At 49.6% G+C, this 19,342-nt stretch overlaps 1 protein-coding gene across 1 annotated transcript; it reads right to left on the bottom strand.

The window, feature by feature from the left end:
* Positions 1-12,742: 12,742 nt before the first annotated feature.
* LOC116486747 (GTPase IMAP family member 4-like) lies at positions 12,743-13,447 on the bottom strand. The gene has a single exon (XM_032183196.1). The coding sequence runs from the start codon at positions 13,445-13,447 to the stop codon at positions 12,743-12,745; it is 705 nt and encodes a 234-aa protein (XP_032039087.1).
* Between the last annotated feature and the right edge of the window lie 5,895 nt (positions 13,448-19,342).

Raw genomic sequence — 19,342 nt, 5'->3', positions numbered from 1 at the left:
TTTTCCGGCTGAAGTCCAAAAGACTGTTTGAGACAATGCCAATGATTTTGAGAAGTTTCAGTCTTGGTGAACTCTGGTAAATTTTACCTATGATCCCATTGTTAACACGGCTACTGCCTTTGTGCTTACTATACGTAATGGCACAGTTTATGTTATCCACCCCATCATTGCACTAGGATTAAACCATGAGGAGACAGTGCTCTGTCCTTCGGAGCATAGAACATGGGCACGGATGGAGAATGGGAGATGGCAGTCTGTAAATCTAGAATCATGTGTTACCCGGGAACAACAAGGATTTATTTGTGAAAGCAATACAATTGATGCTCAGGATGTATGTCTTGACACGGAGCAAGGTGTCTGTCACTTTGAAATTCATCCAAATACTAGTCAAAAGACTGTGCATGTATATATCGGTCAAGGCTGTGTGTGTTTAAGAACTGCTTGTGATTTTGTAGAAGTAGATAAGGAGAACATAACTCTCCCTAGAAAAATCATTCTAACTTTTGTATTTGTAACTTTGTTAGAATTGTCGGGTGTCATTTTCTATATTTGGCACCAGTGGTATCCCGCCAGTTGATCAAGTCTAACAACACAATGTACACTGTAATCACTGTCCATCATGATACAAAGGCAAAGAGCAAAACAGGACACAAATCACAACTGGTGGGATACACTCTTTGGATGGTCGCCAGCTGCAACTGGGATTTTGAACACATTGTGTCACCCAATTATTGTTTTATAGATATTAGTTAGTATAAGTTTGATACTGGGGAGGCCATGGGCTCGAGGATTTCCCGAGGCTGCCTCTCCTCTTCCTTAGACTGTGCTGTGCCAGGCTCAGGGCAGACGGGGCAGCAGCCGTTGGTTACAGCCGGAGGCACAGCGCAGAGTGCAAAGTCCTGCCCCAAAACCTCGCTATCTGTGTGCCTGAGCCAGCTCTGGCCCTGCTGGGGCCGTGCAGGGCAGGCCGATAGCCTGCGGTGGTCCAGCACAGAATCCAGTGGGTGTTTTTTGCTCAGCACATGACTTCTTGTAAAGGGAGTGCTTCAGCCCGGCCGTTTGAGAACTCTGTGCATTCCTGGGCTGCTGGAGAGCTGCAGCATGCACTTCTGCTTTCTCTTTCTGCCTTCATGCTGCTCCTGATGGTCCCAGGGGACCGCTGCTGGGGCCTTGGGGCCGTAGGCTGCCCACACCGTGGTGTTGAGGCCTGGCAGGGAGGCCGGAGCTAGTCTTGGGGCTAGGGGGGCACACCGACAGCTGTCTGACACCGAGCCCAGACGAGCTGCTCCCGGCTCTGCGCAGGCTGCATTAGAGTTGAAGCTGCCCAGCAGCATGGGGGACAATAAAAAAGGCTTTTTGAAGTAGATTAATGGGAATATCCCTTCAGAGCTGTGGGATGGCGAGAGCCAGCACAACAAACTCACTGTTAACCCCAATCTTGTGCAGACTGGCTGCTCCACCTGGATGCATACAAGCCAATGGGGCCTGATGGGATTCGTCCCAGAGTACTCTGAGAACTAGCTGGTGTCAGCTAGATCATTGTCATTGCCATTCAACAACATGAAGTTTAACAAGAGCAAGTGTCGGATTCTGCACCTGGGAAAGGGCAACAGAGCAACCCTGGTTATACAGACTGGGGGACGAGACGCTGGAGAGCAGCCAGAAGAAAGGATTCTGGGGGTTTGGATCGACAGCAAACTGAGCACAAGCCAGCAGTGTGCCTTGGTGGCCAAGAGGGCCAACCGTATCCTGGGCTGCATCAAGGACAGCACTGTAGGTCAAAGGATGTGATCGTCCTGCTCTGCTCTGTGCTGGTGCGGCCCCACCTCAAGTACTGAGTGCAGCTCTGAGCACCACAGTACAAGAAAGATAAAAAACTGTTAGAGAGCGTCTGAAGAAGGGCAAAAAAGGTGGTGAATGTTACAAGTTGCCTCCTTAATTAATTTTTATAATACAAAAGACAAAGAACAAACATTTATTATGTATTACAATCCCTCGTTTTTCTTTAAGTTACTCATTTTGTTCATTGAATCTCTGCAATGCCTGGCTACTAAGAACTAATGTTTCCTCGATTTCTTCGTTGGTCCTTATTGGCTCATATTTGGCATGTATGAGCATTAAATGTGCTGCTTCTAAATGTCCCTTTACAATCGCAATCAATTTATCAAAAAATACATGGTCCAAAAGTTAGTGCTATTATTATTAACAACAAAGGTCCTGTTATTGTTGATAATAAAGTAGTAAGCCAAGGTGAATAATTAAACCAAGATTCATACCAGCTCTGTCGGGCTTCATTCTCCCATTTCCCTTTTTTTTTTCAACCCTTCCCTGGGTCTTGCCATTGTATCTCTTACCACTCCAGTGTGATCAGCATACATACAGCACTCCTCTTTCAGGGCTGCACACAGCCCGCCCTGTTGTAAAAAAAAATAAAACCAAATCTAATCCCCTATGATTTAGTAACACTACCTCTGAAATTGACCTGATAGATTTTCCAGGGCCGAGATGGATTGTTCAGTTTGGGTCAGGTCCTCGTCCACAGCAATGCGTAAGGAAGTAAATTCTTGATTTTGTTTAACCAATGAGGCTACCCTGGTCCCCACTCCAGCTCCTCCCAGGATTATTCGGGTGGCCAAAGTTAGAGCTGTGAATGGTTCCCGTCTTTCCAGATGATAACTTGCCACTGTGTGCTGGGTATACATACAATCCTCAGGGTGGTATAGAATCCTTGGTATAATTATCACCTGTATACAAAAATCACGAGACGCATTAAAGAGTTTTAGTGATAGACAAGGAGTTACGCCCACTGACGAACAAACCCACCTAGCATTGTTGGCTGGGATTAGCCACTCGGTTGATTGTTTTCCATTCTCCATGATATTACATAGGTGACACTTCCCACTAGGAACCGTGCACACACACCTACCACCTCCAGTGACTTGTGTTAGTGTTACCCTTATGTCTTTTCCCCTACTGCATTGTAGAGGGTTGTTCTCATTTGTGCGGGTGGGCTCTCCAGGATCCCCAATAGCATCATAATATGAAGGTCTTATACTAAAGCATAATCAACAGTGTTTTGTTACATTTGGGCTTGTTTTGTTTAATAATTGGTAGCTGGCATTCATGACCCCCCCCATATGTTATTCTCAGCTATGTTATCATTCTCGGCTTTACCTGAGCTCGTAGGGCTGCCGAGGGTTGGCACTGTAGTATTTTCCGCAGGCTGGATTCCCTGGACACTTTCTGACAATACCTCATTTGGTCCTGCTGCCTGGGGCCTATCAGCATCCTCCTTTTTATTAGTATGATTCCTCCCCTATCTGTTCCGTGTTCGTAAAATCTGACATTTTTCCTAGTACCCAGCTAGTATCATCCAAGTTTGTTATATTTATATATAGAACCTTGCAAATTTCTTTATTTCCATGGAAGGTTCCTGTATACCCTATACCATGCCCTCGCCACCTGTAACAGGGATCCACTTGTCGGTTACAACCTTGCAGCCCATATCCCACTTGTAAGAATTTATCCAGCCCCGAGTGTCCAGTCTGTAGCAATGGTTTCACACCCCCGGTATGCATGATAATACATGTTCGGGCATTTACAGTACCCCTTTTCTGGGTTAGAACTTGGGCAGAAATAAAATCCTGATCGGTTAAAGCATGGCTGCACTGACACCAGGTCACATAACGTGATGCAGAAACTGGGAGCACCCGCTGTCGTTGTTTGCTGGATGATGAATTGATCCTCCCATCTGATCAAGCTCCATTTAAAAGGCTGGTGGGGATGTGCAGACCCATAGCTGACCAAAATGATGATACTGACTCCCATGTATCGTAGGAGGTGGTCGGAGCCCATCTAAATTGTCGGCCCCTCAGTCCCCCACCATTTTCACTTTTCTGCCTCGCTTGTCAGTTCGGTTGCAGCGAACTACAAGGTATCAGTTCTTCTTGGCAGCAGCAGTGTTCTTCAGGGGAACCTACTAGGGAGCCTTCGAAACAGGGCCTCCTCCCCTTCCCACGATACACAGATAATACACAATACTTATCGAGTCCGTCTTAGTGTTGGCTTCAAGTCGTCAGGGCTTGGAGCTGCCTCCCATTTACCTTCCCGGACTGGTCCTTTCACACGGCTGGCATGCGTCCATCCTTTCTCCGCAGTTTGAATAGCCGTTTCTGTGGTAAGCAAAACAACATAGGGGCCTTCCCCATCGTGGTGTTAAAGAAGTCTCTTTCCAAGTCTTAATTAGAATTGAGGGTGATCAAGTGGCAATTCCGAGTCATAGGGCATACCATATAGCATTTCAAAAGGAGAAATTCCTACATCAGTTCTGGGCTGCGTCCATATGTTTAACAGTGCAAGGGGTAAGCATTTTACCCAAAAAGCCTTAGTTTCCAGCATAAGTTTTGTTAATTGTTTCTTAATTTCACCATTCATTCGCTCTACCTTTCTAGAAGAGGAGGGGTGCCAGGGGCTGTGAAAATCCCACTCAATCTCTAAGGCCTGCTTTAATCCTTGCAGTAAAGCTTTACACCCATTCAGTCACGTGGTCAATTAGGACAAACAAGTAACTCAGTAAAGTCTACCTGTATACTTTGAAAAGGTCAAAGCCCTGGCTCCCATCCCCCTCTAGATAGGTTACAGAAGACCTTTTTATTTACCCTTTGACATATAGTACATCCTCTGCATGTGTGCTTCCCTAAAGTATATATTCCTACACAGACATGCTTTCTTAGAACAACATCACACATTGCTTGCACCTCCCAATGACTCTTCTGATGTAAAACAGTTAATATTTGCCTCATTATCACTTTATTCAGCATTTCTCTCCCATCACGGAGTATGGATTTTCCTTAAAATGATCCACATATTTGTAACATTAATACCTCCTTGGGAGGTTGTAATTGCTCCAAAATCTTTTTTAGAATTTACCCAAATAGATAGGTGGCCCTGTAAACCCCTGAGGTAAAATTGTCCACCTATATTGTTGCTTCCGCCCCCATTTCAGAGTCTTTCCAGTCAGAGGTGAATATACATGTATGTTTGCTCTCAGGGCCTGAGAGCACTCCATTAATAACACTGTTATTCCAGTCTAACAATTTACTAGTTGAATGTCCAATTTAATCATCAAATCCCTTCCCAACAAGTTAGTCTCTGCCTTGGATACATACAATAATTGCCCAGCGATCATTTTATCCCCTAGTCTCAGCTTGGTATCCCTCAAAAGTGGCACTGTTATCCCAGTCCCTTCTACCCCCATCACATTTAGGGTTTCATTAGTTAATTTAATCCCTGATGCTTTACAAGTCAGTAATGACTTAGCTGCCCCAGTGTATTGGGTTTGATGGCAAGGTTAGGGGGTGTGTGAGGGGTGTGGGGGTGGAAAACTGCAGTGGCAGCCCCCGTGAAAAACAAAACAAAACAAAACAAAACAAAACAAAACAAAACAAAGCAAAAACAGAAACCTCCCCGTGGTAGATAAGGGACAATTTCATCTGGCCCTAAAGGGGCCCACTGCTGCCCAGAGCCAAGCCATAGCAACACAGTCCGTGCCTCTGTGAGAGCACATCCACGAAAACAAACAAACAAAGAAACAAACAAAAACCTGCTGTTCAACAGCGGCTGGGAGAGCGAGAACCCCCCCCGCAGACACCAAAGTCAGTGCAGAAGGAGGGGGAGGAGGCGCTCCAGGCGCTGGAGCCGAAGCCCCCCTGCGGCCGCTGGAGAGGCCCCTGGTGGAGCAGGCTGTTCCTCCCTCCCCGATGCTTGGGAAACTGACCAAACACCACAGCAAATATGCAAATATACCAAAACTTCTAGACTGTTACTTAGATAATGCCTACATCACCTTTCCCTGCTCATTCAACTTTGAATACCTTTAACACTTTCAACAAACCTTTTAACACTTCCTTTATCTTTCTCTAGCCTTTACTTTTCTAATGCCAACATCAAAGGCTCAGTCAGGGGCCAACTTAATTCTGTACCTTTTCCCTCCAAGATGCTGAAACAACATCAATATACAACATTTCATCCTGTTTTCCTTCTTTCCACAAAAGCAACATTGACTGTAATATAGTGTTATAATTAGTAGTTCCATTTAGGGGCCACTCCGCTCCATCCTCTAGTTTATAAAGTGGCCACCATTGATTACAATATTTGATAAGGGTTCTTTTACTCTCTGTACCCTTTCACCCCACTATATCCCTCCAATGTGTTAGTATACATCCTAGGAGGCTTTTCCTCGGGATTTCTTTGCTTTGAACTTTTCCTATTGTAATCTACAGTGGTTAATATTCCACCATTTTCCTAGAAGCTCTTTACTAGTCAATCCCAATCCCTCCAAAATCCACAATATATAGATACACAAGTAAAATCAGACCACTGTAAATTAACTGCCTGTAGACAATTACACTGGGGACATTTAAACCTGATGAGCCTGTTATAAATGGCTCAGGATTCAAATTAGGATTAAATAAAAAAATAGGATTTATTGAAAGAATATAAAGGAATAGAGGTAAGCAAACAGCGCTGGGTGCACCGGGAGTCTCCGCTCCACCAGGACGCACACCAGTTACATCAAGCAGCTGATTTTTATGCTCCTAGACTAATACATATTCATTACTACTTCTAAAAAAAATAGATTATTATAATTAGCTTCCGGGGTGCAGTCCCTCCTACTGGAGCATGCGCAGTCTCCTCTGGGGTCTCTTCTGGGGGTCTCTAGGGGTCTTTCATGCTGAAGGCTCGTAGTCTTCCTCTCCCCCTTTGTACTTACTGGGCACCATTCCAAGTTTATAGAACATCCTCTTCAAGTCTTGTCTCCCAGCCGTCCTTCAGCTTCTTTCTCCTTCCTCTCAGCCCCCCCTAACCAGATACCAAAGATCCACATAGTATCCCATAACAGTCACTAGTTGTTATCAGTTGTTCTGAAACTCCCAGACACACGAGTAATTAAAACATTCTTCCCCAGCCATTCACAGACACATCTATAGCAGTGTTAGAAATAGAAGTCCGGAATAACAAAAGCAAACAGGTTCATAAATTTAAGAAGTGATAAATTGACTAGAATGAGGGGGAGACTGGGACACACTGCATCTGTGGTTCAAGAATTAAATTGCCAGTGCAGGGCCCAGAGGCAGACAGGATTCAAACAGAATTGTTCTTTATGGACACGAATTGTTAAAACATTCCTCACAAGCCGATAATATGCCTGGGCAAATTTTGTTCCCTTAGACATACACCTCAATGGCAGTTCTTATATTTTCATATTTACATATTAACATATGTATAAAAGAACACTTTAACAAAAATGCCCGGGCTTTTATATATACAATATACAATGTACAGTTATTATTCCAGTTAGAATTATTCCTCAGCAGCAGCACATTATGCCAGTTGCCATTAAAGCTTGCTTACCCTCCTCCTGTCTCTTTCTTAAAATCTCAGACGTCCCTGGAGTTAATGGGGACTGCCACATATTCCTAGTCACTGGTCCCTGAGTGCTAGAATCAGAGTTGTTATTGGCATCTCCCTGGGGTTGCAGATAAAGAAGCCTGGGAGTCAGAGGGGCTGCAGGTGTGGGTGGTGGAATATAGGGAGGCAGTGGGGCTAGGATCTCTAATTCTCAGTTTTTCTTGTGCCTCCCATCCCCTCCTTTTTCTTTTAGAGGATATAAACTGGCTCGAGTTTCCGAGCTGATCCACAAATGTGCATATTCACTTTCTTCCAAACTAAAGGGTTCCTTTGAGGTTACATAAATATTTAGGGCCTGGCAAACCCAATCTTCGAAGGACCCAAATACGGGCCAGTAAAGGTGGTCTTCTCGAATCTGTTTACCACCCCAAACTTCAACACAATAATGTATCATTTTTACTTTATTCCTTCTCCGCCTAATAGGGGAATCCTGCCAATTTTTAATCATTAATCCCGGGGTAACCTAACATCTGTCGTTACCCCACCCATGGGACCAGAAGGCTTACTCTTCTTCCGTCCCATCTTCTGGAGCGCCTTCACACACACGCGCACGAATCGCTTCCCCCTTTTCGTGGCCCAGTCCCTCGTGGGATGTGGGAACCGCACTACCGAGGGGTCCGCACTCGCTTCGTCTGCAATTGGACGTCTCACAGCGACACGCTCCGGGATACCCAACCCCAACCGAACGGATCACCGGCCTATACTTACTCACTCCTGAGTCTTTGTTCGGTCTTTGTGCACAAAGATTACTAGGGGTTGCCGGTTTTATTTGCTTGCTGCCGAATTTAGGGTTCGTCGGTGAAGGATTTGAATGAAAGTATTCCTAGCGAAGGCCGCTGAAATCAGCGGGGCGCCCCCTCCGAAGGTCTTTCAATCAGATTGCCTTCATCCGAGTCATGGCACCAAATTTGTTATAAGTTGCCCCCTTAATTAATTTTCAGAGAGCATTGCATTAATAATAGAAAGGAATTTATTGAGTAAGTAACAGCCAGCAAAACAGCGCTGGGTGGCCGGGGAGTCTCAGCTCCGCCAGCGGCACGCACCTCACCCCCGCCAGGGTCCCTTTTTATATCTTGGTAATTCCGGGATTACGCAGCACATCCTGGGATATTCTGCGACTGCGCACACTGTTGCTAGGGGGTCGTCTCTGTCCCTCTGGTGGTCGTGAAGATGAAGGCCGTAGTCTTCCTCGGCGTTGTGGTTCAACTTCTTTTTTTATTTGGTCATGTTGGCCCAGCGTGAGACAGGAAGGCAGGATGTTGATACACTAGTTGAGCAACTTATCAGGAGATGGTTAATTGAGCTTTGCAGCAGTGTCTTTGAACAAAAGAGGCAACTGAGATGCAGAAGGAGAGAAGGGGAGAGGGTTGTCTTTTTTTGTTACATTAAGCAAAAGAATTTTCATAGTGTCTAGCCAAGTATTATACAGCTCCTTACTTCAGCAGGGAGCTTTCGCAACTCCCGCTCTTCAAAAGGAACTCCTTGTTTTTATAATACAAAAGACAATGAACAAACATTTATTGTGTATTACAGTGAAGGGTCTAGAGGGGAAGACATATGAGGAGCGGCTGAAGTTGCTTGGATTGTTCAGCATTGCGAAGAGACGAAGGGAGGCCTCATGGCGGCCTGCAACTCCCTCACGAGGGGAGCGGAGGGGCAGGCGCTGAGCTCTGCTCTCTGGGGACAGCGACAGGACCCGAGGGGACAACATGGAGCTGGGACAGGGGAGGGTCAGGCTGAGGGTTAGGGAAAGGGTCTGCACCCAGAGGTGGTCGGGCACTGGGACAGGCTGCCCAGGGGCATGGACACAGCCCCGAGATTGATGCAGCTCAAGGAGTGTTTGGACACAGCTGTCACACACAGGGGCTGGTCCTTTGGGGACCCAGGAGTTGGACTCGATGATCCTTGTGGGTCCCTTCTAACTCAGATATTCGATCATTCTGTGTTATTAAGTAATCAGCATGTTTTTCATGTCTGAGAGTCATAAATTAACAGAGCAGTTTGGGTTAAAGTTCAGTAGGTAATCAGAATGTGCATCACATCTAGGAGTCTTAGAGTTGACTTTGTCAATTGTCCTTAAGGACCAACTGGAATCAAAAAATTGACATATGCGTATACATTCACACATACATGCATAAATATATCTATACTTTTATAGACCATTTCTGGGATGGTAAATAACAAGGTCTGCCAGGTGCAGATAGGAAAGCAACCCCTTCCTCCCCCTCAGGGAGGAATTGCAAGTCCTGAAGTCAGAACAAGGGGTGTCTGGGAGGCGTTGGACCTGACTGAGCAAAAGCTTATCAGTAAACAAGACGGGCATACTGGTTATGTACCGAGAGTGAAACCAAACTGCCAAGTTAATGTACAACTCACGGATGTGAAGCACTTACCAGTTACTCGCTTTGCAAATCACCATGAAAAAGGTTTTGGGTTTCGATCCTTTAAAGGGATGGCCTCTACACCAGGTCCCTGGATGGCTGCAGGAGAAAGCAGCACCCTCCCCATGAGGCTCCTGCAGCACCCAGGCACACGCGTGCCCTGGGCCACCTTCAAACCCTCCCGGCAGCACAGAGTTTCGCCACCCCTGCCATCCCACCTGCATCTTCAAGCAGCTTCCATGCTGGCCTCACCAGTGTGGCCGCGCTGCAGCAGAGGCAGTGTCCCCGTGGAACCCTCGTAGCCACCACGAAGTGGCAGCGGCATTGGCAGTGGTGTTGGTGGCGGCGTTGGCACTGGCAGCCTGGAGCATGGCCCTCGTGGCATTAGGGGGGCATACAAGGCGCAGGCAGCACCAGCTCCTCCCATGGGGACATCCGGCAGGGCCTGGCAAAGGGCACGGAGAACCCTGTGGATCCCAATAGCAGCCCCCACCTGTTAGACCCCCCTGCTGCGACACTGTGCTGCTGCAGCAGCATTCCCAGAGACAGAGGCTGTGGCTGCTGGCACCACTGTGCCCAGCACTGGTGCAGGCACAGGAGACCATTCAGCCTCCTGGCACGGACACTCGGCAGCCTACAAATACCCACGCACCAGCCCAGATCTTGGTTTCGATCCTGTGCAGCTCTGGAGGTGTGACTTTGGGGTTAGTTGTCCACTTCGCTGTCTGCATTTCAGCATGAGCCTCGCAGTGCTGCTCTGCTTCTAACCCAGCGTGCTTCCCCGGGCCCCCTTGCCTGTGCTCCAGTGTTTGAATGCAAAAATTGGCTGGAAATGAGAAGTGTGGCAGAGGAGGGGAGCAGGCGCAGCCTTGGCTTGTTCTTGTGGCAACCCCCCTACCCACAGCACTGCTGCTGCTCTTAACACAGCAACAGACACGCCCCGGGTGGAGGTGCACACAGGGCCTGCATTTTGCCGTAATCCTCAGGTTAAATGCTCATTTTCTTGCCATTCTAAGCAAGCGGTGCAGAATTATTACAGGGCTGCTTGCATTTCAAGCCTTCTTCCAGGTCAGCAGAAGTATTCTTTACCTCTGTGGCAATGTGTTGGGGCCCTCAGAGTCTCCAGCAGTTTGTGGCACACAGCCCCCAACCCCTCCAACACACTTCTTCTGCCCCTTCCCTTTGAGGAGCAGCTGAGGGAGCTGGAGTTGCTCAGCCTGGAGAAGAGGAGGCTCAGGGGCGACCTTATCGTTCTCTACAGGTTCCTTAAAGGAGGCTATAGCGAGATGGGGTTGGTCTGTTCTCCCACGTGCCTGGTGACAGGATGAGGGGGCAGGGGCTAAAGTTGTACCAGGGGTGCTTTAGGTTGGCTATTAGGAAGAACTTCTTTACTGAGAGGGTTGTGAGGCATTGGGATGGGCTGCCCAGGGAAGTGGTGGAGTCACCATCCCTGGAGGTCTTTAAAAGACATTTAGATGTAGAGCTCAGTGATACGGTTTAGTGGAGGACTGGTTACTGGTAGATGAGAGGATGGACTGGGTGATCCTGGAGGGCTCTTCCAGTCTAGATGGTTCTGGGATTCTGTGATTCCTCTTGTCATGCAAGGGATGGGGACAGCCAGGAGTCAGCACTGGATGCCTTCAGGACATGCTGGGATGGTTTTAGGATAGCAATGATACTGCTTATGCCACTGGAGGTCACTGGTACATTTACATACATGGATTGCCATACAGTGCTACCTACAACGCAGCTATTACACTAACCCTGGTATTTCCTCCAGTTACAATTCAAACTCAGAGTTATTTAATTGCAGAGATGTGCGGTCTGTGTTTAGCTCTGAAGCAGTTTGAAGCAGATCGCTGTGATCGCTTGAGGAAGAGGTCAGCCTGGCGTTCTGGGATTCCTCCCCCTTCCTAGGCTGCTTTCCGCAGCCTTTCTGGGTGGGAGAAGAACCTGGGGTGAGTCAGGCAGCCCCCTCCGAGCACTCCCCCAGCCCCACGCTCAGGTATGGCCACAGAGCTTCCCCTGCCTGCTGCACTCGCCTGGCAAGCAGTGAGACCTCGCGCCCTTGCACAGCTCATGGCCACCACCAAACACCAGCCTGGGGGGAGCTGCAGCTTGGGCCTGATCCTGAATGCACCTGGACCATTCTCCACCCTCCCAAACAGCTGTTTCAGCACTGCGGGTCACAGTGCACTGAAGGGCGCGTCTCCACACAGCAAGGCTCAGCATTTATGGGCATTTATTAGCATTTATTAGATGAGCATTAGATTAGCATTTATTAGATGAGCATTAGATTAGCATTTATTAGATGAGCTTCTGTAGACCCAGCGATCACATACAATTACTCGCATTGCCCAGCGAAGGCAGGGGCAGCACAGCCAGCGACACCAGCAGCATCCCACTGCAGAGGGACCAAGGCTGGCACCACCAACCCTCCCAAAGCCTGGAGAAGTTCCTAGAGCCCTGGCTGCCACGGGGAGGACAAGTGGCTTTGATCTCGGAAGCAGTGCTCCAGGCTGACCTCTGCTCTGAGGGGGCACATCTCACAGCCCTGATGTTCCCGTTGCTTTCAGCTTGCCGTGTCTTCAGACCAGGGAGGAGAGAGTCAGCGCAGTGGTGCTGCCAGCAGGGCCGTGCAGCTCTCTGCCACCCAGCCAAGGTCTCCGGCTTGCCAGCACAACAGAGCAGCAGAGGAGAATTACACGTCGCCAGACACCCATTGCACTCTCGCAGCCTGTCAGGAGAGCAATGGCACGGGCCAAGGGACAAGGTAGGTTACAGACGGGACAGGAGGAAACATCAAGAGAGGAAGGAGAGAGTGATCTTCAGAGCGCGGCAGGAAAGGCACAAGAGAGGAAACATCACCCGTCTGACCAAAGCCTTGTTGGCTAGAGTATAATACAATACTTTTCAAAAGCCGTCTGTGTATCTTTCTCCAGCATTTCTCGCGTGTAACACAGAGCATCTTTATTCTTCTTTACCATCTCATCAATCATTGTAATGAGGTCTGCAACCTGCTGTTCCTTTGTCTGTCCTGTTGCTATGTTGCTGAAAGCAATGTACCTATTTCCACATTTTCCTGCCATCCCACTAAGGTATGTGCTTTCTTCCACGAATTTGTGGATATCACCTGGACTCCCAAGATCTTCTGCTCGGGTGAATAACAGGATCGTGTACTTCTGTGCTTCAGTATGGAAAATCTTTGTCACCCACTCAGCCACTTCCACCTCTTCTTTACTGATGTGGGCCAGTTGCATCACCAGGATGATAGCATGCACCCCTCCATAGAAGTAACGAAGAGCATTTCCAATCAGTTCAGCTGTTTTCTTATTGGCTTTCTGTGTGTCAAAAAGGCCAGGAGTGTCGATAACAACAATTTCTCTTCCACGGAATGAGGCACTCTCTGCACTGTAGCTTTGGGTTACTGAACCTGCCGACAACACAGATTTAAATGCTTTCTTCCCGAGGATGGTGTTCCCTGTCGCACTCTTCCCACTTCCAGTTTTGCCCACGAGCAGGATCTTCAGCTTGCGTCCTGGGGAAACAACCAGAGACACGTGTCTGAACCCCACAGCCCTGTGGTGCTGGGACATCCCCTGCACGCCATGCTCCCAGGGGCGAGAAGGAAAGGGTTTTTACTGCAAAAACACAGGAATTAGGGTTAGCGGCCCCAGCAGTGGTCCCCAGGGACCATCAGGAGCAACACGAGAGACCCCAGGAGAGTCTGGATAAGGCTGCCTCAGAGGGCCAGCACCCAGACCTCTTCCAAAGGCAGGAAGGGAAAGCAGAAGTGCATATGGCAGCTCCCCAGCAGTCCAGGAATGCACAGAGTGCTCAAACGGCCGGGCTGAAGCACTCCCTTTACAAGAAGTCATGTGCTGAGCAAAAAACACCCACTGGATTCTGTGCTGGATTACCGCAGGCCCTCGGCCTGCCCTGCATGGCCCCAGCAAGGCCAGAGCTGGCTCAGGCACACAGATAGCGAGGTTTTGGGGCAGGACTTTGCACCCTGCGCTGTGCCTCAGGCTGTAACCAACGGCTGCTGCCCTGTCTGCCCTGAGCCTGGCACAGCACAGCCTAAGGAGTGGGAAGAGGAGAGGCAGCCTCGGGAAATCCTCGAGCCCGTGGCCTCCCGAGAGGGCCCGTGCACCGCGTGCACAAGCGTGCGTGAGGCTGCACAAGGACACAAACCCAGCCTCACCCTCAGCAGCACTGCACCCAGCTGACTGAATGAGGAGGCTGCTAAAGGAGAAGGCTGTTTGCACCAGGGAAGTTTTAGGTTGGATGTTAGGAAGAACTTCTTTACCGAAAGGGTTGTTCGACATTGGAACAGGCTGCCCAGGGAAGTGGTGGAGTCACCATCCCTGGAAGACTTTAAAACACGTTTAGATGTAGAGCCTAGGGATATGGTTTAGTGGGAACTGTTAGTGTCACATCAGAGGTTGCACTCAATGATCTTGAGGTCTCTTCCAACCTAGAAATTCTGTGAAATTCTGCTGTGGGGAGACCTCACAGCGGCCCTCAGTGCCTGCAGGGGCTGCAGGAGGGCTGGGAGGGACTCTTGGGCAGGGGGTGTAGGGATAGGACACGGGGTGACGGCTTTAAGGTAGAAGAGGGTCAGTTTGGGTTAGATCCAAGGCAGAAATTCTTTACTATGAGGGTGGTGATGCCTGGTGCAGGCTGCCCCCAGGAGCTGTGGGTGCCCCATCCCTGGCAGTGCCCAAGGCCAGGCTGGATGGGGCTGGGGGCAGCCACTCAGTGGCTTTGTGACCATTGGACTCTAAGCTCCTCCAGGCTCTGGCTGCCTGCACGCAGTGGGTAAGGAGCTCACCTTCCATCTTAGCATCTGCCATTTTGAGCCCACTCCGAGGGGAAGCCTGAAACAAGAATAAGGGATTTTGAGCGAGGTTTGCCAAAGTCTCCCATGCTCCCCCCACAGGGGTAACAAGGCCGATGATGGTCACCAGGTCATCGGATCGCTAACACACCTGGCGTGTGCGTGCTGCCTGCTGTGTGTGCCTGCAGGAAGTGGTTGTATAGCCAAGGGTAAACACATGCACACACCCACAAGATGGCTGCGCACCCCGTGAGGCAGGGAGCAGCGTTTGGCAGCCCCGCACCCTGTGCCAAGGGCAGGGCACATTTCTGCCAGCCCCGCACAGCCCAGGATCAGGGGCCGCAGGGGCAGGGGAGTGTGGCTGGGCCTCGCTGCACCGTGGTGGCAGATGGGGACAGCCCGGGCAAGGGCTGCTCCTCCTCAGCTTGGGAGGGGATCCCGACGCCTTGGGGAATGAGGAGCTGGCAGGGGAACTCAGCTCGGTCACTGGCAACCGTTGCAGTGCTTTGGGAAACCTGCGAGCCCGCAGAGGATGTGCACAGCCCCTAGCTGGAGCAGGAGCCTCTCCCCAGAATCGCAGTCAGTTCAGTGCCCTTGTCCAGCACCTGAACCTCCAGCCCTGAGCCTGAGCGGTGTGCGGGGTCCGTCCCAACCCCAAGCGGTGTGCGGGGTCCGTCCCAGCCACTGATCGTGCCATGGGTGCCAGCTGTCACGTCTCCTGCCCCTGTTTGAGCTCTGGACTCTGCCTCGAGTGATTTCAGCAAGATAAACTGCTCCAAAACTAAGCACAGACTATACACTACTCAAAGTAAACTAAAATCACGTCACTAAATAATTCAGTCATTACTGGAGGAATTACCCCATCCACAGCAAAGCCACACCAATTCTCGGCTGTCTTTCCTCTGCCTCCCTGCCAGCTAGCTCAGGCTTAGCAGTTCCTAAAGTACCCCCAAATGCCGAGACCCTTCAGAGCCACCCGGTGCACAGACCGCTCACTTTGCATGGCTCCAGCAGCGGCTGCTGTGCTTGCCTCTTACCTCCTCAGGTCACAGTGCTTGGGCCAGGTGCAATACAGTTCACGTCTTGCCCCTGACCATGTCCTCAGCTCTCTGCTTTCTGTTCCTTGCCAGCACGAGAATGATGCTTTATCACCTAACCACACGTGGCAGCCCCAGCCCAGGCAGACAATCCACCCAGACCCATGGGTACCCACGCCCTTCATTTGAGCTGAGAGATGCTCGTGCCCTGCCAAGCCCTGGGTTGCACCAACCAGCCTCCATTTGAGCCTCCGGGGCTCGGCATCACAGTAAGAAACAGATGTGCAATGAAACAACTAGAACCCGTGTCAGCTGGAAAATCCCACAAACCACAGCTAAAACAAAAAGCTGGGACAGGTACTACATTTTAACACCCCCAAGAAGACTGTTCTGTCCACAAAACAAGCAAAAAATTAAGAATGGCTTCAGTAATCAGAAAGTATGTGAAAGGTTCATATGGCACACTTAGGGGGAAATATATTTAAAAGCTTGATTGTAACTTAAATGAGTCAATTTCTTCCTAGAAACTTTAAGGCAGGTCGGAGAACTTTTTCACCCTTTTGATATTCCTATGGTGCAGACACCCTTGTGAAGTCAACGCTCCTGTGAGGACCCAGCGAGTGCTACCAGAACAGACACTCCTGAAGACAAGGAGTTTGTTAAATCACCCTTACAGAAATGCAATCAGGATTTCCATTCTCCAGGGACTTTCTGTTCTCACTTGGAAACAAATACTGGCTGAACTTTACCTAAGGAAGTAATAACCCCCTCCCTGAAAGCAGGCATTACAACCTTTTTTTCTTTGTTCTCCCTGGAATGACAGTAGCAGCATTTCAGACAACTCACCAGAGGCACCTGTGCGCTTTTGTCCCCGCGTCTGAACTTTGCAGCTTCTGATGGGGACAGGTCTTCTTCTGTAGGTGCAGTGGCTGAAGTGTGGCAGCTGCCTCTGAAGTTCAGCAGCTGCCTGTGAAGTTCGGCAGCATTTAGCGGGAGCGGGAGTAGGAGGGGATTTCGGTGACATGCAAACCAGCTCTGTTGAACAAATGACCGTGTACGAGCCGGTTAGGAGCTAGATCATGTGCAAAGTCATTGGTCGCCAAGAACAGAAACAGAAAGTTCCTGAACTGAGCAAGTAAGGCAAAAAAAGCTCCTCCCAATGAAGGGTGTTTTAGTTTGAGTACTTCTTGCCACCGCTCCTTTCTCACAAACAATCCGTCCGCGCTGTCAGCCTCCCCCAGACAAGAGCAGAGCTCATCAGGCTCAGGAGGCTTTTCCTGGAGCCAGGCTGGGTGTTGTTATAAATGAAGTCTCGACTCTGAATTTAGTAACGTAAAAGAATATTTATAAAAGGCAAGTAAACAGCACTGGGTGCGCGGGGAGTCTGTGCTCTACCAACACGCACACACGAACATCAAACATTCTAAATACATGTATACAGAACGTTGCTTTACATAATAACCCGAGTATGCCTATACATACATACAATCAGGATAGGTAACCAAGTAAACAATCCTTTAAGTTCCATAACCTAACAGTCTCCATTTTCCATTCCTTTTGAACAGTGTCTTGCTTTAAGTTGTCTCCTTTTCAAGGCCAATAGGCCTGGGTCAAAAGGCACATCCAGGTCAACAGGGGGTGCAATAGCAAAAGCCTTTGATGGCTGTAGCAGCAGAGGGGCCCATGGCATAGCAGTCGGATCAGTAAACGAGCCCGCAGCTCCCTCAGTATCTGGCAAGCCACACATTTCTGACTGTGGTCCCACAGGGCTCTTTAAGGCCTCAGAGATTGCTCGCCAGGTGCCGAGCAATCCCACCGCAACCTTGTCTTTTTAGTTGCAGAGTCTCACACCTTCACCTCAGTTTGGTCCCATATTTCAGGCTCATAAACTGTCCGATTGTTAATAAGGAGAATAAGCTGTAAGGTTACCAGGACAGTCTTTGCTCCTAAGGACAGATTCTCCATAATGCACAACTGCTTACCAGCGAGAGGCAGTTGTGTGCACAGGTCCGCTTCTCTCAGCTCGAGCTTCTCTCCAGCTCCAGTGCTGCCTATTTCCAGCGACTTTCTGTACGAGCTTCTCTGAGCGGTTTGCTGAGTCTGGCCGAACCTATCTTCATGAGGCAATCAATGTGCCTGCTCCCGTCCTGGTCTCCATTCTGCCAGCCTGTTCCTCTTCACTTCTTTTTCCTGCTTCTTTATTGATGTAACTTCATGTTGCCTTCTTTTTTTTATATTGAGGGCAGGCTCCCCTCTTATAGCCTTCTCTCCACAGCAGTTCTTTTCCAAACAACTTTTCATTGGTCAGACAACTTTGAATGTAACAACAACAGCAAACACCCAGAAACATCCATGCCTTAACGGCTGGAGAACAAGAGAACCAGCTGGAGAACAAGAAACCCCAGACTGCATGGAGTCTCCTGTACCACCCTTCTTTGTTCCCTCTAGACTCTTTTATATTCCTGATGGCCTCATCGTTAAGAGTCTAATGTTATCTCAGTCACAGGGTTTTCCAACCCCCATGGCCACATTCCAAAATCTCCCCCTTCTTTATTAATATCAACCATTTTCTCGATATGAATTACCACTCCATATATAACACCAGTGTCCACACATGAGACACAGAATGCACCTGGCAGCATGGCACTTCTGGGCAGATGAATCACAGAGTGAATCCTGCAATGGTTTGGGTTGGAAGGGACCTCAAAATTTAGGTTTCAGTGTTTAATTTTGAACCAGTTTCTCTTGGTGCAATCGCTCCAGGGAGCGCCCAGAGCTGGAGCAGGGGCAGGAGATGAGGCAGCTGCCACCTGCATCACAGTCAGGGGCTGGGACGGACCCTGCACACCGCTCAGGGCTATCCTATCCCTACACCCTCCCGCCCAAGAGTGCCTCCCCAGCCCTCCTGCACCCCCTGCAGGCCCTGAAGGCCGCTGTGAGGTCTCCCCTGGGCCTTCTCCTCTCCAGGCTGAGCAACCCCAACCCCTCGGCCTCTTGTCACAGCAGAGCTGCTCCAGCATCCGAGCATCCCCGTGGCCTCCTCTGGACTCGCCCCAGCAGCTCCACATCCCGGTGCTGGGGCCCCACAGCGAAGGCAGTGCCCGGGGGGATCTCACAAGAGCGCTGCACAGGGGGACAATCCCCTCCCTCGCCCTGCTGGTTGTGCTGCTGCTGCTGCAGCCCAGGGCACGGCTGGTTTCTGGCCCACCAGCACCCCAGGTCCTTCTCCTCAGGGCTACTCTCCAGCAGGTCATCCCCCAGCCTGTACTGATACTTCGGGTTGTTTCTTCCCAGGTGCAGGACTCGAAGTATCTCGAAGGCTGCCCAGGGAGGTTGTGGAGTCTCCTTCTCTGGAGACATTCAAGGCCCATCTGGACACCCACCTGGGCAACCTGCTCTAAGGAACCTGCTTTGGCAGGGGGGTTGGACCCGATGATCTCTTGAGGTCCCTTCCAATCCCTACCGTTCTGTGATGCTGTGATTCTGTGATTCTGTGAAGTGTGTGTGGTTCCAGACACCACAGAATGAAACAGACATGAAACTATTACAGAGCGTCCATGGGAGGGCTACAAAGATGTCAAGGGTGTAGAGGGCAAGGCATATGAGGAGCAGCT

Source organism: Aythya fuligula, chromosome 2 (assembly GCF_009819795.1).
Source record: "Aythya fuligula isolate bAytFul2 chromosome 2, bAytFul2.pri, whole genome shotgun sequence".
NCBI classification, from domain to species: domain Eukaryota; kingdom Metazoa; phylum Chordata; class Aves; order Anseriformes; family Anatidae; genus Aythya; species Aythya fuligula.
The sequence above is the reverse complement of the archived record's forward strand: the minus strand, read 5'-3'. Positions and strand labels throughout refer to the sequence as shown.

Excerpts from the sequence above, each read along its gene's own strand:
- LOC116486747 (XM_032183196.1), bottom strand. The coding sequence starts at position 13,447 with ATGTCCCAGCACCACAGGGCTGTGGGGTTCAGACACGTGTCTCTGGTT.